The sequence below is a fragment of the Rhipicephalus microplus genome, chromosome 6 (genome assembly GCF_043290135.1).
Source record: "Rhipicephalus microplus isolate Deutch F79 chromosome 6, USDA_Rmic, whole genome shotgun sequence".
Classification (NCBI taxonomy): Eukaryota; Metazoa; Arthropoda; class Arachnida; order Ixodida; family Ixodidae; genus Rhipicephalus; species Rhipicephalus microplus.
The window spans coordinates 57,563,699-57,586,978 of record NC_134705.1 but is presented as its reverse complement, the minus strand read 5'-3'; the positions used below and the strand labels follow the sequence as shown (position 1 = coordinate 57,586,978).

Sequence of the window (23,280 nt, the reverse complement as noted above, 5' to 3'; positions counted from 1 at the left end):
GAAACACACGACTTTTTGTGCAATCGTTAAATCGTCAGCGAAGCCTGATCAGTGCTTCGGTCCCTAAATATAGTTATGTATGTCTTTTCTAGTAAAAGACGCAAATGCAGAGTATATACCTGTTGTTATGATGCCCCAGACATGCGCCATAATTGCTTTTTAATTGACAATTGCACAAGTATGAACGCTAAAGCTTGAGCAACATTGGTGGGCGCTGCGGATGGGGTCGGCCGTTTCAATTACCCAGTGCCATTAAAAGTGGACAAACAGACAAATGTGCCGACAGACAGACAGAAAGAAAGACAGAAAGACAGACAGATACATGGACAGACTGACAGACAGACAGACATTCTATTGTGGTTTCTAAATAATGATGTAATTTCCAGATCAAAGTCGACTAAATTTGTTGGTGTTGTTTCATGTGAGAACTGAAAGCTTCAGTACCATGCTCAATCACATATTAAAGAATCTCATTTGGTATTCACATTGTGATAAAAACTCGTTTTTATTGATAACGAAATATTATCATGTCTTTATATTATACATAAATACGCCGTCACATGTCATATTGCGTTTCTACTTAGGGTAACACATATGCCATATATCTTCATCATCTAGAAATTTTGCAAAAGCAGGCATAGCGATAAATTACATTTCAACCTGATATATAACCCTCGCCTCGTCTCCTATCTTCAGTTCCATAAATTTTTTTCTCTGCGTATGTTATTCAGTGGTACTGCTAATTTTACGTCCTATAAATATTGAGCTCAATATTCGAGGTTCTACTCGATTCAACCTGAAAAGTTGCAATAATACAATATTTTCAAAACAATTCGATTTACTTCTTTCTTAAGTTAAACTATATTTAATTCATCAGGGAAGTTGCAAGCGTTTCACTCTGGAGTTCATTACCAAGGTTCTTCAAGTTATCCTCATTTTTAATGTTCAAACGAAGCGCTACGAATCATTTAATTAACACTCTTTGGCACACATAAAATTGATAATGTTTTTTCTTGCCAACAGATCATTTTCTTATGTACTGTTGCCAATTTTAAATTGTTTGAATTTTGCTTATTTATGAATTCTACCTATCTTTATGTGTCTTTGCGTCGCTGGTTCCACGTGCTGCTTATGCTTGTGTGAATTTATGTACACTTTATTCTATCTTGCTTCTTCAATCTGTTTTTTTTGTGATTATTATATTGATATTTCTATGAATATAGTTTCCCTGCACTTTTGACACGCTTCATATTGTACAAAATGCATAACTCATTGTTTTCTGAGATTATTGCAACCCCATTTATCTTTTGTTAGAAGGTCCCCCAACAGTTTTCACTTCGGGACCTCTTAATGTATATTCATACATCTACCTTGTATTTTTTGAAAGATTTGTGTGTGATATACCGGTTCCTTCATCTTAGGTATGAACTACATATTTGTTAAATCAGTCATACGTTTCGACGCCCAATTCAGCCTATTCGTCTCTGTTTACTATCCACCGAAAAAAAACTTTTTTCAACCATGTAAATGACGTTTTTTGTGCGATCTTTGTGGGCGGTTCTGTAGCAAGCCTCAATTCAGTCCAACCAGAAATATTTTTCATCGTGCACCTTTGGAGGAACAACGTTCTGTCTTCTACGGAAGGGCGTGAGAGCCTTTAGGTTTACAAAAAAAAAAACGAACCACACCAGAGGATGTGTACATTTTAACTGTCACTACACCACCAGCCACAAAGGCAACTGTTATCACGATGCTCTCAACCCGCGGAAAGGTCATCTTCTTATCCAAAGAAATAGCTCTTCACACAAAGAGAATCAGTCACTGCCAGCCTCTTGAACAATGGACAAGCAGATTCATCTTTTGTGTATGTCGACGACCAGACGAGCAGGACAATTGAAATTTCTTGTGCATTAAAGTAAGCACTGTCACCGACAAGGCTTATTCCCCCAAATAACCGTTTTGATCGCCGATTGTTGTATCTAGAGAATCAGCGACCAAATGAAGAAATTCAGGCGGATGTACAAACACACCCGTGAACTTGGACTACTCTTTCACCGACCACAAAACTGGCCTTGATAATGAAAATAGTCAGCGTGATTTTACGCGGTTGGCGGGACGAAATATTATCCGGGAAGAGTACGCTTATACAGAAACAACGTATATTCATGGGCAGGCTGAACACTAATGCTCCGACGTGTGTCCTCGTTTACGTTGACTGATTGCAGCCGCGAAGAGGTGGGCGCTGTTGCTGAGATGGTACCTGGAAATGCTTGAGTTTTATGTCTGCGTGTAACGGTGAATTCTGAGCAATATAAATGAAAGCTACATGGTTTTAGCACAATGAAACTGTTTGAGGACACGTGGCGGGTTCCTCGTGCTAAAGCTTGCTGAATACTGTTGGTAGATTCATCAGAGAACAAAAATCCTCCTGAAACCACTGCGAGAAGCCGAACCACCGCATAAGCTTCGATAGCGCCCGTGTCATAAGAATGTAAATGTACAAAAAGATAGTACGCGTAACCTTAGGACACGTCAACGACCTCCCGAAATGTTGACATCTCAGCGGGGAGGCAACAGAATTCGTGCGAACACGGCCTACTTGATGAATGGAGAACGCAATGCCTTAACCGCATTGGTGTGTTAACGGAGACAGTGATGGCGCTTTTTATGAAGCCTGCTGCACAGTAATCCTCCGAAAAAGACTAATGCCACTTCGAAGCTAGAAATGGTGTTGTAAAACCTTAAACTACGTAGGCTAAACATGATAATATATGTTAACGCAGACAAAGGACACGAACAAGAGAAGGCACCTTGAAGACACCCATACCAATAAGCCCAAATCACCTCCCTCGTTGACTAAGTAAGCTAAACTTGGTTTGAAAGCTACATTTGAAACTTTTCGCCGTCACGCCGAATTTGGTTGAATAGAACGACTTTCTACTGACCCTAAAATAATGAAAGTTTTTCGCTCTTCACAACAGGTTGTTAACGGAGTAAACTACGCACTGACATTCGAGATTACCCCATCTGACTGCCCCGTCGCCGATGGTCCGTATGATGGCGAGTCATGCATGCCTACCGGTGATGAGGTAAGCTATCCGGGGGCCTTTGAGAAAGTACATCTACACTATTTCTCGGCTAGAAAATTAAACATTCGGCTCAGTTATTGCGCCTCTTTCTCATAATATGAGAATGATATTCTGTACAGAAAAATTGCACCTTAGAACAAAAACAGAAATCTGTTATTTATTCAAAATAAAATCGACGTTTGACACTGGGCTTAAAAGCATCAAACCGCTTGGAATTTTTTTGCTGCAGTGTTTTAAACATTTACAAAACCTTTCGCTTTTCAGTTGGTCTCGCACTGTATTGTAACAAACACTTTGGCCCCACAAAGTGATTCAAACTTCATCTATTCCAAGGACTGACCAGAAGAAAACAAATCCCACTAACTTTACTAGCGTTGGTACATAAAAAACTAACACAGGAGGACATAAGTGTGTTATGATGATGACATTATTACCATGAGCTAGTCTCCCAGTATACATACAAAAACTCTCTCATGTTGAATTCCAACGGCAGATCGTGAGCGCTGGGCCGCGGATTGCAATAGTGGAGCGAGCAGATCAGAGGGGGTTCGCTCTCGCCAAATCTGCGGTTGGAACGCGCGCGTCTCGATGGGAGCTTTTTGTGAGCGGAAATCTACGGAGGCAGTATCAGAAGGTGCGAAAGGATGCAAAGCGTTTTCCGGATATACATCAGTGATTGGCTGAGAGGAGGCGCACATAATACGTTACTTAAACTTCCGGGTAAGTCTGCCGAATTCGGCGGATCAAGAACTTTTGCTCTACAGAGGAATCCAAGATTTGCGGTTGCTTTCAATCTCCCATTGGAACGCACAATTCACGCTCCCAATCCGCCATTGGAATGTGGTTGCTCCGCTCAGAGCAGAAAAACAAAATGGCAGATCCCACGTACAGTGAGAATCCATCATATGCAAAGCAGGAATGAGAAAGATTGATATGTCACTTTAAAATCAGCACAACGTAACGAGGAGGAGCTAGATGATGTCGTACATGACTTCCGTGTCGTGATTAATATGTTTGAATGTGTCGCTTACCTTCATTATCTATTCGCGTCACGTGATACCGATTTTGGTATATGTGGAGCTAGCGAAGAGGCCACGAGCATGCTATGAGCGCGGTATATTGTCATGTTCTTACATGACACGCATGTCAGGAGTATCATGTTTGCACCAGTCATATATTTCGTCATTCATTGACGTCACGTAACAGCATACTTGGTATATGTGGAGCTAGCAAAACAGTCGAGAGTGCATCATGAAGGACCCAATATACTCCAATGTAGCGTTGATGCGCGAGCACGCCGGGCACAGCTACCCTAAGTTAGCAAAACGCGAGCACTTTGTTCTAGTCTGACGCAAGGCGCGAACGGCGCGAACAGCATCCGTTGGCACAGCCCCATACGGCAACCGGCACGAAATGGAACATGCTGCATTTCGCACCGATGCATTACCCAGACAACACTGCGTCTCACTCTTTTCGTGACGGATGGACGCCGGACGCAGTGAAACGCGCATGCGTCAAAGCAACGCAGCGCGGCGGGCGCCTGCGAGTATATGGCGGGGCCGGTGCCTGGCGTGGCAACGCCGGCGTGACGCGACGAAATGAACGCCGGCGAGCACGCGCACCGCGTCACGTCGAAATGTATTCGCACCTTTACTGCGGCATGTAGTCATGTTATGACATAACACAGATTTTATGATTGTCATGTATTCACCAGGAGACGCTCTAAGTGCCGACCAGTGCAGACGCACGAAGATCGGCTCCTGCTTTCAAGAATGCTTTCCTGTGGTATTAACGCATTTGTCGCCGAGTTTTCAGTCCCATCGTGTGCCTAAGTTCTCAAGAAATCAGCAGATACCACCTTTGTGCTGTTCAGTGGGCTTTTAAACCGTTTTTGGGGCATTTTTACACGGCAACGCCACCGGGAAATTTAAGCCTAACAACCAAGGAGGCGATTGTCGCTGATGCGCCGACCCGGCGCCAACGTGACTCAACGCTCTGCGCGTTCCAGAACCTGCAACTGAGAATGGAATACCAAGTAGATGGAGAGGACATCTCTCCAGAGGATTGCACGGAAGACATGGGTTGGAAGGAAGCCGAAACAAAGCGCTCAAGGAATAAGCAAGCCGCGGTTAGCGTTCCTGCTGCCAAGGGTGCGACTAAGGCTGGGGTTGCGGAAGACGCTCGAGCCAGTCGTAGTAGGTATGATACCAAGCATACAATCGTGCGAGCTGGACGCATGCCGCCACTACCCAAGGACGTCAGTAAAATTGTGCTACGACCACGTGGAGGATTAAATATCTCGAGAATTGGCACTGGAGCCGTGGCAGACGCTGTAGTACTGGCGGCCGGCATCAAAGAGGAGGAGGCCATGCAGGACATCCTCTGTTCCAACTTGCAGCAGAACATTATGGTGGCAAGCATTCCGGACCAAGACAGAGCTTCAAGATACCTCAAGGTCAAACAAACTGACATTGGAGGCAAAGTTTTCGAGGTTAGCGCGTACGCCACGGCATCCCACGATACTTGTAAAAGAGTGATTCGCGGGATCCCCGTAAGCGATACTCAGGACATTTTGACCCGAAAGATTGTGAACGCGAACAACCCGCTCGCGCTGCAGGCCAAGAGAATCAAGGATACCGGGACAATCATTATAGCGTTCGAAGGACACAAGGTGGCCAGATTCGTGAGATATGGACCTTCACTTTTGCAGTGCTCCCTTTACCACAAGAACATCGATAATTGTTACGTCTGTGGAAAGCTGGGACATCTGTCTGACGTCTGTCCAAACCCAGCTGAAACCATCTGCAGAGGCTGCGAGATCAAGAACCAAGATAGTCTGCACCAGTGCAATCCAAGATGCAGGCTGTGTGACGGTCACCATCCCACGGCAGACAAAGAGTGCAAGAACAGGTTCTTAGTGCCATACGTCGTCAGACGCAGACGTTGGGAAAGATCGCGAGCAGCCGCAGAAGCCGGGGACGCATCAATCACATCGAGTCCAGAAATCAACGACAAGCAGCTTATTCCAGCCTACGGGACCCAGAGCATCCAGACTACTCAAAAACAAGAAAGGCGGCCCCACTCCAGGGGGAGGTCGCGTTCCAGAAGAGGTTCTAGACCTAAGGCCCGCTCCCAATCACGGGGGCGCTCGAGTTCTCAAGGTCACCATCAGGGTCGGGATCAGCCTGGGCGGCACCCGGATGGCCAGCTGCCTAACGTTCAGTTCGAGATCACGGCTTCACACCCGGGGAAGACGCCTGCAGTTACATCGAAAGGCAGCTGGGCTGAGCGAGTGCGCAACGGCGCGGCAGAGGTTATGACAGGTAAGCTGCCAGAGCATGATAAAATTGCACAGCTAGAGCAAGAAAACGCGAGACTTACAAAATCGAATGAGAGGCTATCAGCTGAGTTAAAGGAAACAAAAATTCTTCTTACTAAGCTAACCAGTGCGCAGTCTTCACAGCCAATGCCTCAGCCAGTTGATGTCCCTGCGGCTGAAAGCGTGGGGGACTCGAGAACTACAAAAAAAGGCCGTCATGGCAGAATACCTGGAAGCCAACCAAACGACCATGTAAGATATGAAAGAGGTCTTTGACACGCTCAGCAAAATAGTAGCCAATCTTAGCGAGCAGATGGGTAGGCTACAGTCAAGCGTGGCGGCACTGGAAGAGCATATGACTTTGCGCATTACAAAGGTCGAAGCATATCTGCACAATACAGCAAGGCCTCCTCATGCACCAAATTCACCCCTTCGGCCACCAATACTAGTGGTACCAAACCTGTCGACAGGTGCAGCATCAGGCTCTGGCCGCCCATGTAATAACCATGATGGCAGCGCTACGTGAAGCATTTCGTGTCTGGCAATGGAACTGTAGAGGTTACCTTAAAAATAAGGCAGCCCTACAGCAGTATATCAGGAGCAGCCAAGAAAAGTCTGATATTATATTATTACAAGAAACCCTTTCACCGCAAGCAACGTTGCCTGGATTCCGGCCTGTAATAGGGGATACTGAAGGGAGGGGAGTCTGCACCTTCGTATGCAACAAACTAACGCACGTAACCCACGACCTCAAGATAGAAGCAGGCCGGTTGGAACACGTCAAGGTAGAGATCGTGCCAGGTATCAGCAACCGTTAGAGCATTTTCATTCTTAATATATACAGCAGTCAAAAGGAACAAAAGCAAGGGTTCAAGACGGTTCTAAAGAAAGCTGTTAATATTGCCAGGGAATGTCCACTCCTCTTAGCAGGTGATTTCAACGCCCCTCATCAAACATGGGGTTACAACTACAACACCGGGAAAGGAAATCCACTTTGGCAAAGTGCCAGTGAACTTGATCTCACCCTAATCACAGACCCCAGCCTACCAACAAGGCCTGGTACATCATTCTGCAGGGATTCCACCCCGGACCTTACATTTGTAAGGAACATAAGAAAGGCCCAGTGGATGAACCTTGCTGTAGACGTAGAGAGTGACCACTGCATTCTTGCCACTACCTTCTCCGAGGAGCGTAAAAAGCAGAGAGACTTCCACTTCACAGACTGGGATAAGTTCAGGAAGATAAGGATGGAAAGGGAACAAGATGGCCACAGACAAGGCTTGGAGCAGTGGGTCAAACAGATTAAAGATGACATCAAATCCGTCTCCTCCACCATTACCACAGATTTTCCAGTTGAAAGAATAGATAGCCGGCTCGCTCATCTTCTTGAGGCAAAGCAAGCACTACTGTACCGTTGGAAGGGTCAGCGCCTGAACCGTAGACTGAGGAAGAAGATAGCTGAAGTAAACAGATCAGTCGAGGAACATTGTCGCACACTATCCAGGCAGCAATCTGCAACTCCGTCGATGGGCAGATGCGTAATGGCAAGACATGGAATATGGTAAAGCATCTCCTCAACGAAAACACCACCAAAACAAATCAAAAGCATGTTATCGCTCGAATTTTGCATAAAGAGATATGGCGCACTACAGAACAGCAAGTTGTGCAGCGGCTCGTGCATAAGTACCTCCTAATCAAAAGAGGATTGGCACCACCAAGTAGACAGTACCAGGGCAGGCCCAATCCAGGTCTTGAGGGCGACTTTAATATCGAGGACATCAGAAGAGCCTTGCATAATCTCAACGGCAGGTCGGCCCCTGGCCCGGTCGGTTTATCAAACAAGGCTCTTCGTAATCTTGATGATGATTCAATTGAAACCCAGAAGGGTATGATCAATGCAGCATGGAAAGAAGGCAGGGTGCCAGAGCAGTGGAAGCTGGCCAGGACGATCCTTATTCCTAAGCCAGGAAAGCCCCCTAACTTGGACAACATGAGGCCAATATCCTTGACATCATGTATCGGCAAGGTTGCAGAACATGCCGTACTGCACAGGATAAACAAGTACTTGGAAGGTAACGACATATATACACACAATATGGTTGGATTTAGGGCAGGGCTATCCACACAAGATGCATTGAAGCTTATCAAACACCAGGTCATCGACAACAAAACGAGAGACGTGAGAGCCATTCTGTGCCTAGATCTAGAAAAAGCGTTTGACAACATCCACCACTCATTCATACTCGAAGCAATTTCCAAGCTTGGTCTGGGGAAAGCCTTCTATGACTACGTATGGTCCTTTCTTACAGATAGGAAAGCCGTGATGAAGATTGCAGATATCGAGACCGCAGCAATCGAACTTGAAGCAAGGGGCACACCGCAAGGGGCAGTGATTTCACCAATGCTGTTCAACATTGCCATGATTGGACTGTCAAAGAAATTATCGAGCATTGAAGGATTGAAGCACAGCATCTACGCAGATGACATTACCATCTGGTGCACAGGTGGAGGCGAGGGGCAGATTGAGAGCGCCCTGCAAGAGGCGATTGACACCGTAGAAGAGCACCTTCGTCCTTCTGGGCTCAAGTGTTCCTCGAGTAAGTCAGAACATTTACTGTATCGGACTGCACGCCGGGGACCGAAGCCCACGGGATGGAAGCCGTTAAACCAGATAGACATCCACCTCCGTACAAATTAAGGGGATTCCATCCAGAGGGTCGACTCCATCAAAGTCTTGGGCATGCTGATAGAGTCTACCGGCGCCAACAGCAAATCTACAGCCAAGTTAACTCTGAAAACAGACAGTGCGGTGTACCTCATACGCAGAGTGGCCAACAAGAGAAATGGGATCAAGGAAGACAACCTCATCAGGTTGATGCATGCGTTTGTTCTAAGCCACTTCACGTACGAGGCAGCAATGCACAACTGGTCAAGAGCAGAGTCCGAGACACTGAATTTGCTCCTCAGGAAAAATATCAAGAAGGTCCTGGGCCTACCCATACATACCAGCACTGAGCGTCTGCTTGACCTTGGCATTCACAACACGCTCAAAGAAACAGCAGAAGCCCAAGAGAGCACAGTTTGCAAGGTTATCTACAACAAGGTCGGGGAAAATTATCCTACAGGAGCTGGGCCAACACCCAATGGCAATCAGGCACAATTACAATGATATCCCTGACAACATCAGGAAGAATATCATGGTGTCTCCTATACCAAGAAACATGCATCCAGAACACAACGTTGGAAGAAGAGTAGCGAGGGCCAGGACTATACTTCGTCAAGTCTCAAACGAGGAACGAGGGGTCGTATTTGTTGACGCAGCTTCCTACGCCAGTGGGAAAGCGTTTGTGGCAGTGGTGGTCGATGGGGCTGGCCATGTCGTGAACTGAGCGACGGTCAGGACGAAGGACCCAATCATTGCGGAACAGGTGGCCATCGCCTTAGCACTCAAGATGGATAACATTGAAGTCGTCTAGAGTGATTCCATGGCAGCACTACGGGTGTTCGCCAAGGGGACGGTCTCTGGACAAACGCTGAGAATACTGCAAGGAAAGAACATAACGCATCATCTTCTGAGTTGGTTCCCAGCTCACCTTGGGCAAATCAACGATTCCCCTCCCAATCTCAATGAAGCATCACACGAGGCGGTGCGAAAACTGTCCAACCGCGCCTCCCCGGGGATGCGTTCTACCGGTGAAGGGGATAACAGGGAAATTCTTACAACATATAACGAGCTCTTTAAACATTTCTACCTGTCTAGAAAGATTTTCCCTCCACCTCACAAAAATCTAACCCGGCCCCAAGCACTTATATTAAGGCTTTTGCAAACGCGGATGTACCCTACATTGAAAATGTTACACATCATGTACCCTGACCTATACCCAAGTAATCTTTGTCCACATTGTGGGGAAATAGCTTCATTAGAACACATGCTCTGGCAGTGCACCAAATTCGCTCATATATCGAACATCACCTCTGCCAGATGGGAGGCGGCAATCCGCAGTTCATCCTTGGCAGATCAGCTCTGGGCTGTCCACCAAGCCCGCGAGGCGGCTGAGAAGCTTGGCATATCAGTCCCCACGTGGGAGCTGCCCGCAACACAGTGATCTGTGTTTTGGAGGACCAAATAAAAGTTTATACAATCCAAACCAATGTATTCACCAGTCACAAAGCTTCGTCACCATTGACGTCACGTAATAGCAAATTTGGCATATATAAATCTATCCAAACGGCAGCTAGCGCATCATGAGTGTGGCATGTAGTCATGTTGCTACATGACACGCATTTCGCGATTATCATGTTTAGATGTGTCATTTACCTATGTAGTACGTTAGCGTCACGTAATACTGAATTTGGTACATGTGAAGCTAGCGAAACAGCCGCAAGCGCATTATGAGCGTAGCATGTAGTCCTGTTGCTACATGACACGCATCTTATGTCTATCACGTTTGCACCAGTATCATACCTTCGTCATCAATTCACGTCCCGTAACACCATATTTGGTATAATGAAGCTAGCAAAACGGCTGCCAGCTTATCATGAGCGTGGCATGTAGTCATGTTGTTCATGACACGCATCTAATTATTATCATGTTTGCACCAGCCACATAGGTTCGTCATCCATTCACGTACTGTAATACCAAATTTGGTATGTGTGACGCAAGCGAAGTGGCCGCGAGCGCACCATGAGCGTGGCGCGTAGTCATGTTGTTACATGACACGCATGTCATAAATTCAATGTTAGGGTCAGTCGCTTGTGTTCGCAATGCACTCATGTCATACCATACCAGTTTTGCTACATGTCATGTGAACTAAACCACCGCAAGAGCTGCAGGACATTCATGTAAATATGACATTCATGACGTGCATATCAATATTGTCACGAACAAAACAAGACCTGCAGCCAGGAGTTCACTTGAACCAGAGCAACGAAGATGTTCTCTTCTTCTTCGTTCCCAAAAACGCGTATGAGCCACAGTGGCTCGTTCATCAATGGTGGCATTACCCCCTCTCCCGAGAAGCATCGTCTCGATGCTGTACATGAAGGCAAAAAAAGAAAAGAAAATTAGATGAAAATTAGCATGCGAGCAAAATGAATGGCGTAAGGCGGATAACGTAGTTGGTTGTGGGGACAAAAGTTAAATGAGAAATAAGAAAAATAGGCAAAATGTAAGGAAAAGATGAAACAAAAAGAAAGACGCGCAGTTACCAATAAAGTCAGTCACTCACTGGCGATTCACAGCGCGAAAAGTATGGCTTGAGACGTGAAACGTGAATGACTTCAGTTTTCGGGGTGAAACGGGAACGTCTCGAATTGCCTTGTGGTAGAACCTCGTAAGTGACGTCGCTGAGACGTCGCACAACCTTGTAAGGGCCGAAGTAGCGGCGAAGAAGCTTTTCGGAACGTCCACGCTGTCGGATAGGGGTCCACACCCAGACTTCATCACCTGGCTTAAAAATAACTTCACGGTGGCGAAGATTGTAGCGGCGCGCGTCTGTGGTTTGGTGACGTTGAATACGGTGACGAGCAAGTTGACGGGCCTCTTCTGCGCACTGCGCGAATTTGGCGGCATCCGTGTGGTATATTCCTAACTAAGTTGTCAAGCAGGAGCATGGCGTCGAGCATCGTCGTGACGTCGCGACCGTGGACTAAGCGAAAAGGTGTGAAACCGGTACTTTCTTGAACAGCAGTGTTATAAGCAAAAGTTACGTAGGGAAGTATGGTGTCCCAGTTCTTGTGATCGATGTCCACATACATTGACAGCATGTCTGCAATTGTCTTATTGAGTCGTTCAGTCAGCCCATTTGTTTGCGGGTGGTAAGCCGTTGTTTTACGATGTTCCGTGCCACTTAATCGCAAGACTTCCTGCAGCATCTCTGCGGTGAAAACTGTCCCACGATCAGTTATGACGACAGCTGGAGCACCGTGACGTAACACGATGCTGTTAACAAAAAATTGGGCGACATCTGCTGCGGTGGCTTTTGGAAGTGCCTTGGTTTCACAGTAGCGTGTTAAGTAGTCTGTAGCGACGACAATCCACCGGTTTCCAGACGAAGACGTGGGGAATGACCCCAGCAAGTCCATGCCAATCTGATGAAAGGGCGCCTTTGGTGGGCCAATTGGGTGCAGTAGTCCCGCTGGTCGTAAAGGTGGAATCTTACGTCGCTGACAGTCGCGACATGTGCGAACGTAGTGCTTCACAGTCTTCGCGAGACGTGGCCAGTAGTAGGAGCGTTGAATCCGTTGCAGCGTGCGCGTATAGCCGAGGTGTCCGGATGATGGCTCATCGTGACATGCACGTAAAATGTCACCACGAAGCGTAGTTGGCACAACAAGCAGATACATAGCTTGTGTAGAATGAAAGTTCTTTTTATAAAGCACTCTATCACGGAAACAAAAGGAAGATAGTGAGCGCGCAAAGCTTCGAGGAAGGTGAGAATTGCGTCCTTCCAGGTAGTCAATGAGCGGGATGAGCTCCGAGTCGTGACGCTGTTGCTCAGCTAAGCTGGTCGCTGATACGGCAGAAAGAAAAGTGTCGTCGTCTTCAAGGTCAGTGTTGGCATTTTCGACCGGTGCACGTGAGAGACAGTCGGCGTCGGTGTGTTTCCGCCCAGATTTGTGGACGATGGTGACATCGAAATCTTGTAGCCGAAGGCTCCATCGTGCTAGACGACCTGAGGGATCTTTGAGATTCGCAAGCCAACAAAGGGAATGGTGGTCACTAACTACCCTGAATGGGCGGCCATACAAGTATGGGCGGAACTTTGTTATGGCCCAGACAACAGCGAGGCATTCTTTTTCGGTTGCAGAATAGTTTTTCTCCGCTGGGGATAACGTTCTGCTCGCATAAGCGATCACGCGCTCGACGCCATTTTGCCACTGAACTAATACCGCTCCTAGTCCAACGTTGCTGGCGTCAGTGTGTAATTCCGTGTCAGCGCTTTCGTCAAAATGACCAAGTACAGGCGGAGCCTGGAGGAGGTTTCGGAGGGTGCCGAACGCATGGCACTGATCGGGACCCCAAACAAACGAGACACCGTCTTTTGTAAGCTTGTTGAGGGGTTCAGCAATCTTCGAGAAGTTTTTGACAAAGCGCCTGTAATACGCACAGAGCCCCAGAAATCGGCGTAGGTCGCGCTTATTTGTGGGGACGGGAAAGGTGGCAACGGCGCGGGTTTTCTCGGGATCTGGGCGGATGCCAGCATGGCTCACAACGTGACCAAGGAACTTCAGTTCTTCGTATCCAAAATGACATTTGTCGGGTTTGAGAGACAACCCCGCTGTTCGAATTGCCTGAAGAACTGCACGAAGGCGTTGGACGTGTTGTTCAAACGTGTCTGCAAAGACCACGACGTCATCAAGGTAAACAAGACATGATTGCCATTTGAGCCCCGTGAGAACCGTATCCATCATTTTTTGAAAAGTAGCTGGCGCTGAGCATAGACCGAAAGGCAACACTTTAAACTCGTACAGACCGTCGGGAGTAATAAACGCCGTCTTTTCGCGGTCGCGCTCGTCCACTGCGATTTGCCAGTAGCCGCTACGCAAATCCATGGAGGAAAAATATTTAGCGTTGCGTATACGGTCCAACGAGTCATCTATCCGGGGTAGAGGATAAACGTCCTTTTTGGTGACCTTGTTCAGTTTACGGTAATCAACGCAAAAACGCAACGTACCATCCTTCTTCTTTACTAGCACAACTGGCGAAGGCCAGGGACTGGTCGATGGCTGAATGACGTCGTCCTGAAGCATCTGCTGGACTTGGTCACGTATAGCATCTTGCTCTTTTTGCGACACCCTATAGGCATGTTGTCGGATGGGTCTCTCAGTAGGCTCCGTGATGATACGATGTTGAGCAAGTGGTGTCTGTTTAACCTTTGACGTAATGGCAAAGCAGTCTTGAAATGAGCCGAGTATACGCAAAAGGCTTTCTCGTTGAGCCGAAGGTAGTCTCTCGTTTACGTCGAGAGTGCTCACGAAGGCCTCGTCAGGGTGCCCATTCGATGAAAATGAAGCTAACGTGGACGGACCATCGGCATCGGCAAGTTCTTCACAATATGCAATGGCAGTGTGTCTCGTTAGGTGGCGATATTCGTCGCTGAAGTTTGTGACCAGCAGGTGAGCATGCCTATTGCTAGGCTGAATGATTCCTCGGGCAACACAGATTTGTTGTGAAATAAGGAGAGACAAATTGGCCTCTGCAATTACCGCGTCAGACAGGTCCTGTCCCAATTCTACTTTGACAAAGAGGCTGCTTCGAGGTGGGAGAGTCAGAGAATCGTCGGTAACACGGAGCGCTCTTTTCCGGAATTGCGTAGTGTCAGTTGCAGCGCAAAAAGGATCCTCGAACGACACAAGTAATTCACGGAGGTCAATAACGGCGCCGTATTCACGAAGGAAGTCCATTCCTAGAATGACTGGCCGGGAGCACACGCGCAATACGAGGAAAGAGCCCGCAAATGTTGACGTACGTATTCGAATGCGTGCCGTGCACATACCAGTAGTCGTCACCAGATGGCCACCTGCCGTGCGCAACTGAGGTCCTTCCCAAGGCGTGGTAACCTTCCTCAGTTCAGATGCAAGTGTTGCGCTCATTACGGAATAGTCGGCACCGGTGTCGACGAGGGCGTTAACAGCATGATTGTCGACGAAGACGGCAATTTCGGCAGAAACAATCTTTTTGCTGTCGGAGAACACTGCAAAACCGGAATCGCCCTCGTCTGGTCGCTGCGTCGAAGGAGGGTCTTTTACAGTTCGCCGGGCCGCGACTTCACCCCCAGAAGTCGCCGTTCCTAGTTTCCCCTGCGGGGACTTGGTGACCGGTTCCTGAAAGGAGCGGAAGACGATGAGGGCAAACTGGGTGACGTAGACCGGCGAGGCGATGGTGATCTCGACTGGTGGTGCCGAATAGTCGAAGGAGTACGTTGGCCCGTGAGATAGGCTTCAATTTCGCGGGGGCGCTCACCGTAGCGCGGGCATCGAGCATCAGGGTGGAAGCCGCGGAGACCTAGTTGCCGGTATTGACAGTTCCGGTATACGTGACCCGCTTCGCCACAGTGATAGCAGAGCGGACGGTTATCCGAGGTGCGCCACATGCTTGCCTTGCTACCACTTTGTCTTGCGATAGACGGTGAATAGGTGGGTGGGCTCGAAAACCTTGAGCCGAGAGGTGGGCTTGAAGCAGTGTCGTGAAATGGCTGCATAGCCTGGTACCTTGGCCGCATAGCAGTATTTGTAGCCGGTGGCGCAGGGGATTGCAATGCCGCCGCGTATGTCAGGACTGGGGCCTCGGGAATCGGTGGTGCGATTGGGGCTAGGGGTGTGACGGCCTGCCGGACTTCTTGTCTGATTACATCTGCGAGGGCTGACACAGGTGGCTGGGATACCACTGCCTGCAGCTGTCGCAATTCGTCCCGAACGATACTCCGAATGAAGTCTGCGAGGGTCTGTCTCTCGCTGTCAGAGCCGATAGCGCATGTGGCGGCCGGGATCTGGCGTTCGTATTGAGACGACCGCTGCTGCAGCGTACGTTCCATCGTAGCTGCCTCACTGATGAACTGGGCGACTGTCGTCGGTGGATTTCGCACGAGCCCAGCGAAAAGCTGTTCTTTTACTCCGCGCATCAAATGGCGCACCTTCTTTTCCTCAGGCTTGGCAGGGTCCGCGCGCTTGAAGAGTCGAAGCATGTCCTCGACAAACATGAATACACGTTCGTTCGGCCGTTGGTTTCTGCTGGATATGGCTTGTTCGGCCCTCTCCTTCCTTTCGGTGTTGCGATAGGCGTCACGGAGCTGTCGGCTAAACTCTTGCCATGTTGCAAAGGAGCCCTCGTGGTTCTCGTACCACGTCTTCGCAGAATCCTCCAAGTAGAAATAAACTCGGCGCAGCTTGCGAACATCGTCCCATTCGTTGATACTGGCAACCCGATCAAAGTGGTCTAGCCAGTCATCAACGTCCTCGAAGATGTCTCCATGGAACGGCTTTGGTGTCTGTGGCACGTGAAAAACATGGGCGAGAAGAGAATCATGGCCATCGCTGGTTTGGACCGCCTGGCTTGTCATCGCACTTGCCATCTTTCTGGGTGTCGATGCCAAGGGACCAAATTCAGGGGGTAATCCACGCAGGCGGCGGCTGATTCTTGCTCTGGGAGATGTAGCTGTCTCCACGATGGCCGACACAGCCGAAGTACACGTACCCAGCGTCTCCACCAGTAATGTCACGAACAAAACAAGACCTGCAGCCAGGAGTTCACTTGAACCAGAGCAACGAAGATGTTCTCTTCTTCTTCGTTCCCAAAAACGCGTATGAGCCACAGTGGCTCGTTCATCAATGGTGGCAATATGTTCATGTTACGACCAGTCAATTATGTTTTGATACAGTCATGTCATGCCATACCAAGTTTGGTATTGATACCATCATAGAAACCGCCAGGAGAGCTAAAAGTCAGAGGCGGCAAGATGGATGGATAGATACGCCGAAGTCGCGGAAGATCGCTAAGAAATGTTTCGCATTTAAAACTTGATCTGGACCTCCCACTGGAATTCAACATCTCTGTCTCATGTGGAATTCATCACTGTCTCATACGAGGGCATCTGGCAGGCCTCTACGCGCTCTGCGTGAATGATGGCGTATATCAGCCCAGGTATGCGAAAAATAATTGTTGAAAGCTTTACAACCAATTTTGCGTAAATTGGGTTGAAAAGAAGTTTAGAGTAGCTGTGTAACACTTAAGAAACATGAAAGCTGGTCAATTTTTGAGGTATTACGTGGCATACGCCACGTCTTTCACTGGTGTCGACCGAGTAGAGTCAAACGACAGGCCCTGGCATACGTGCAAGAATGTCCAAACTGCAGCGCTAAAAACGAACGTGCAAAGTTTGGCTGTGGTAGGCCCTATAGAAGCAGGGATCTTTCATCGTTATTACAAGATATATGTCAACTGGCAGCGCAACTTACATAGAAGCCCATGAATCGACTAGCCAGTGTCTCGTTGCCATCGTCACCATCTATGTGAAAAGGGGACAACAAACAACAAAGAATAAAAAAAAATTATGACATCACAAGCGGAAGCAGTAGCGACGTAACGCATTTGCCCTATATCGCACAATCTTGATTTTTGTTCTTAATTGCTGACCTGCCACTAGCCTTTATTATTACGCAACTTAATTGTGGCATATATATGTCACGCTAAATGCATGCGAGAGAGAAAGGAAACAAAAATTACAAAGATTGGGGAAGCAAAGTTGTTTTATTAGCCAAATGACGTACTTGCAATATGCACGAGAAACTTCGCAGAGGCGATTGTGAGGCAACTCTTCACGAGCATGATAGCATATTAGTTTAACAACTCACGCTGCCCAGTAGTTGAAAACCGCTGCTGTTGGACAGCAGCTTTGAAATTATAGCTTTGGCAAACGCAGAGTACGGTGTCTTAGCCTGTCGCGTTCACAGCCACCAAAAGCGAGGGCACGCCGGCCGTGCGCCAGCGAAAGCAGTCGACAGTCACAGGAGCACTATCTACACAATCTGTGAGCTAGTTCACTTCTGAAATGCAGATAAACAAGTAAACTTTTGAAGGTACGCATGAAACCATCACAGAAAAGTGAGAGATGGCTCGTTGACTTGTTAATGCGCCAAACCAAATATCACGCCGCACTAAACACAAGCTCTGATAGCATATCGCCTGGATACGCTTGTGTTGTCCCAAGTTACCAGACTGCCTGCATGTACCCACGGTTTCTGAAACTTAAGGGGAAAAAATCAGCGCTTAGCCACATACGAAAGACCAAAGCTTCATTGATTGATTTGTGGGGTTTAACGTCCCAAAACCACCATATGATTATGAGAGACGCCGTAGTGGAGGGCTCCGGAAATTTTGACCACCTGGGGTTCTTTAACGTGCGTGAAAATCTGAGCACACGGGCCTACAACATTTCCGCCTCCATTGGAAATGCAGCCGCCGCAGCCGCGATTGGATCCCGCGACCTGCGGATCAGCAGCCGAGTACCTTAGCCACTAGACCACCGCGGCGGGGCGACCAAAGCTTCGTTAAAGTAATCTATAAATTTTTTGCAACAGTAAAATTTAAACCATTGAAAATGAACGTTTAAATATTTTAATTCTTTTCGCTATTTGTCCTCCCCTAACCTAGTCCCGCTTCAATTGTCACGTGGTTCTTGATGCCTGTCGTAGTAGGTTTCAGACCACTTTTGTTCCGACTATCGCGAACTATTACATTGACCTTGGTTCCTAATCAGTTCGTGCCCCGACACGCGATCTTGTCGCGACGGCTGCGCGGAATGTGTCTGCGTGGACAGCGCGGAAGCTGCTCTTCAGTGCATGCGCGACTAGGTGAGGTTCAAACCAGGTGGGGTGCAGCTAGGGCTTCGTTAGCGATAAACAACGGCTTTTTTTTTGCGGACACCTGACGGTTGACCACAAGCTTTAGGAGCTTGGTTCTTTAAAATAAATGAAGATTCAGGCTATGAAAGCGCAATATGATTATTCGCAAAGCTTTGGCCACATGGTGTTCGTTAACATGTACCGAAGCTCAAATGTGTTTTTCATTCACGTTCATTTAGGAGAGGCCGCCCGCCATGAGTGAATGGAAGCCGCGCTTTCTATCACCGCCGTGCGACACCTTGCGCACTATTCACTATGCTACCACCTAATTCAGACGCGAGAAAGACGTACCGTTTGCTAAGGTCGGCGTTTTCATGGTAACAAACACATGAAGACAAATGTGTGGCCACAATCTTTGGAAGCAGCCAGTAGGAGGGGCCCTATGAGATGAGTCGGAAAGAAAGAGCTTCTAAAAATGTCACTGTTTTATAACCAGACCGAGTCAATGAATGTGATAGCAATGAATCAGATTGGCATGCGCAGAACGGCTAGCAGCTCAACACTTAATGCTCCCCTCTCGAAAAGAACGAGGCCCGAAAGTAGCACTCGAGGTTTTACCCAAGTCGAGCGTGGATTATTAATACCATCTCGCGTCCCAAAACCATCATATGACAATGAGAGGCGCCGTAGTAGAGGGACATAGGGAATTTCGCCCACCTGGGTTTCATTACCGAGCACCCAATTCTGAGCGCACATGCCGCCAGCATTTCCGACCGCACCGAAAATGGAGCCGCCGCAGCTGGGATTTAATCACGTGAACTTTGGGTCAGTAGCCGAGTGCCATAGGTACTAGACCCCTGCGGCAGGGTGAGTGTGCATTAACGATTGTCACGATTGCGAGTTAGCGCTCCACCTGCGTATACTGGTCAGCTCTTTTCGTATGCCGTTCTTTGTGCTTGAGCGCTGTGCCGCAATGACCGGCTAGGCACAACCAATCAGCGCCGACTTCGGCTTCTCTAGCCGTTCGCCCAGTCCTTGCAAAAACACATATGTTGCAGGAAACTAAGTCGACGGCTTTGTGCAGCTCGTGGCTCCGACGCAAATCTTGCATGGAAAATTAAACCCGCATGAACTGTCGCCCCGAAGAGATAACCGCGCGAGTTGGTGTGTCCACGCCTCGCCGGGCAAAGTTCAGGGCGAAGGCGCGCTTCTAGAGCCATCACCTTCTTCAAAGTGTGAGATTGACTTATGCTCGTAAAACTCGGCTTAGACTTAAAAAAAGTAAAAACAGGTAGCGAAGACCCATGTTAAATTACTCATCCACTTGAACTCTATTCTCCCCAGGCAAGTGCTCACGAGGCGTGCGGAATGTTAAATATGTCTGTTGGTCGTTTATTAGGCATTTTAAATACTAACTTTATTGTAATCCTTCAAAATGAAAATTTGTCGGGCTTGTAGAGGAACATCGTATTTTTTTTTCAATATGGTCAGCTGTTGTGCTCGCTGACTCGACATCATTCTTGATCAAGGGAGCGCGAATTGATGTCGACGACAGAATTATTCAGCGCAGCTAAATGTAAACCAATGCCAACCGCCCGTCCCCTTCATGTTTCTTAGATTGTTGATATGATACATATGCAGCGTTTCGCGTCGTAAACACCATCATGTGAATATATGAGACCCTCTAGTGGAGGGCTCCAGAAATTTCGACCACCTAGGGTTGGTTCTTCAACGTGCAGCCGAATCTGAGCACGCGGGCCTACAGCATTTTCGTCTCCATAGAAAACGCAGCCGCCACCGCCGGCATTCGATCCCGTGACCAGCGTGGTCTTGTAATCTTAACGGGTCAGCCGGCGATTTAGAAAAATATTTTGCAACAGTGTTGCTAATGCACCTGCGCAAAAGAATTCCTTACTTGAAGCTTTATCGAATGAATTGAGTGGAAAGTAAGTGTCCTTTCTATAGTCTGTTGTTTTGCTAAGCAAATCCACGCTTTCTAAGCAAGAATGCTCGTATTTTTTTTCTATGCTAAAATTAATCGCTGCCTAAGTTTTCACAGCCTTCTGTTAATATGCTCAAACGAAAAAAAAACAATTACCACCTGACAGCCACCTAAGGAGTGGCGTTGCTAGTGCCATCAAAATAAACGTGGCAAAAAATATACCGTGACAAAAGTATACAGTTTGAGGCATCAAAATTTCTGAACAAAAACATTCTAAGACAATCATAGTACTCCATAATGCGAATGCTGAATGCAGCTGTTAAGGCGTTTCAAATTTTGCAGGAGATTCAGTGAATCCGCTTAGCCCCACCGCGTTGGTCTAGTGGCTAAGGTGCTCGGCTGCTGACCCGCAGGTCGCGACACAGAATGAAGGCTTCGAGGGTTGCATTTTCGATGAAGGCGGAAATGCTGTGGGCCGGTGTGCTCAGATTTGGGCGCACTTTAAAGAACCCCACGTGATTGAAATTTCCGGAGCCCTCCACTACGGCGCCTCTCATAATCTTATGGTGGTTTTGGGATGTTAACCCCACATAACAATCAATCGAAGCAAATGCGCATACTTAATGATGGCACGATGCGGCGCAAGTGGAAGTGTAGACTGATCAGTTTTCAAGATAAAATAAGAATGCGTGCTCACTATTTTGGCCGGGGCGATGAACGCGAAAAAATAAGACAGTGGTCGCTTGTTTTTATAGAACCAGTTTTCACGCGAATTTATCTGGAAACGCAGCAAGGCAGGTACTTAATTAAACGCTTCGATCTTTGTGGCCTGCTACCACTACCTGTAGCTTTGTTCTACAGCCTTCTCGCTTGAGGAACTTCGCGTTGCTGTCAAATATTTCTGAAGAAAATGCTGGCGGAGCCTTTGGAATTTATTCGACTAATATGAAGACGCATGTATTTATTGCTAGCTTCTATCGTTGCTAGGTCGTTGGCGCTTAGAAATCGTATGAGCAGTAACACTGAAAGTGCAAAAAGAGTAGCAAGCGCAAAAAACAAAAACATGAAACCAGGGGAGTGAAGAAGCACGTGGAGCTCACGGGTCTAACACACAGACCACTTGTCCACGTCTAGTTCGTGCGCACGCTGGGAATATCTATTGTTCAGCTGCACACAAGAGAAATCTCCTTGCGGCCCTACTCTGCAGGTTAAGAATCGGTGCCCACACATACGGGGTCACCGGTGAAGGGTTGTGCAGCACGAGCAGTTCGTTTTGTTCAGTCGAGAGACTCACTAGCAGACTGCATGCTTCGGTGTTGTCTTTCGCGGGCGAGAGTGAGTTTTCGATCGTTGCTTGAAGGTGGTAGTTCAGCGTTCATCGCATAATGAATGTGTCATTTGAGAAAGAAGAAGGCACCTGATTGCTGCAGCCCAATGGGGAATACGGTGCAACGTCCGTTTTCGTAGTCGCTCCCTCTCACCGCACGGCCACCGCTGAGGTGGTGGTGCCCTCTGTGTTGCACTCAAGCAAAATCGACCATCACGACAACAGCAGCAGACAACGGTGCGCGCTGAGACCGTAAAATATTTGGCTCCTAAAAAGTCTGTTGGTGGTAATTTTATCAGCGTTAAGACGGGTTATCATTCACGCATCTTGGAATTGTCAATATCTGCGTTATCACCGCCGGTAGCGTTGGTTGCATAACACACTATTTTTGGCGCAGTGCGCGAACTCTCATCGAAGGGTTCTAAAATGCTCGTGAACCTTCCCTTTGATCCCGGTGAGGCCTGCGCAAGGCTACCGTAATGCGAACAACATGCCATCTATATCAAGAGAAACGCACGTGGACGCATTATTTACCCTTGTCCACTCTTGGCCTGTTGAGATGAAGAAGGCACCATTACTTTTTCTAGTTTTCTTGTACATGATTTACAACCTACACGTTTATTTCTCGTTGCAGCCCAGCGCAGTTTGCACTGCTGTTGTATACGAGCGTTCATGGAAAAAACAAAGAGAACTTGTAACGCTGCAGTGCCACAGTTAAAGAACAGCGGCTTGTCTGGACCGTACGCCGTTGGTACAGCAGTGTCGTGGCTCATTCTTTTTTGCGTAAGCACGTGAACTGAAGTTATTCTTGCGTTTTTCTGTCAAAACTTGATTCATAAAAAATGTTATGCAGTTTTCTGCTTTTTTACTTCACATGCACCCACAGTGTGTTTATCAGCTGCCAGAGAGCTTCATTGTTCCGTCAAGTATCTCTACAAATTTACTTGCTTTTAAGGTAGCTGCGCAAGACAGCGAGATTCACTTATATTTCTTGGTAAGACTGCGATCGTTGACTATGTACAAAATGTTTTTCCACCTCCTTCTTTTTCGTGCAGCTTCCGACCGGAATGGCCTTTCCACTAATCTCGCCACCATAATGTGCCACTCAACATTTACACAAAATGTTATTCGTTTCTTTTCAATTCGAATACATTACATTGTTCCTTTTTGTGCCACTGCTTCTCAATTTGTCTTTTTTTGGCAAGGTGTTACGACTGTTAATATGTATACTGATCCTGCACATGTAATATTTTATTTCTGT

At 47.6% G+C, this 23,280-nt stretch overlaps 1 protein-coding gene across 1 annotated transcript in view; it reads left to right on the top strand.

Moving 5' to 3' along the window:
• Window positions 1-22,948, top strand: part of LOC119168121 (cystatin-2) — a 47,899-nt gene extending 24,951 nt beyond the window's left edge. The window contains exons 3-4 of the mRNA XM_037419532.2: window positions 2,982-3,089; window positions 22,654-22,948. Coding sequence (XP_037275429.2) covers window positions 2,982-3,089; window positions 22,654-22,737 — 192 coding nt within the window. The 3' untranslated portion in view covers window positions 22,738-22,948. The remainder of the gene's footprint in view (window positions 1-2,981; window positions 3,090-22,653) is intronic.
• The last annotated feature ends 332 nt before the right edge of the window (window positions 22,949-23,280 follow it).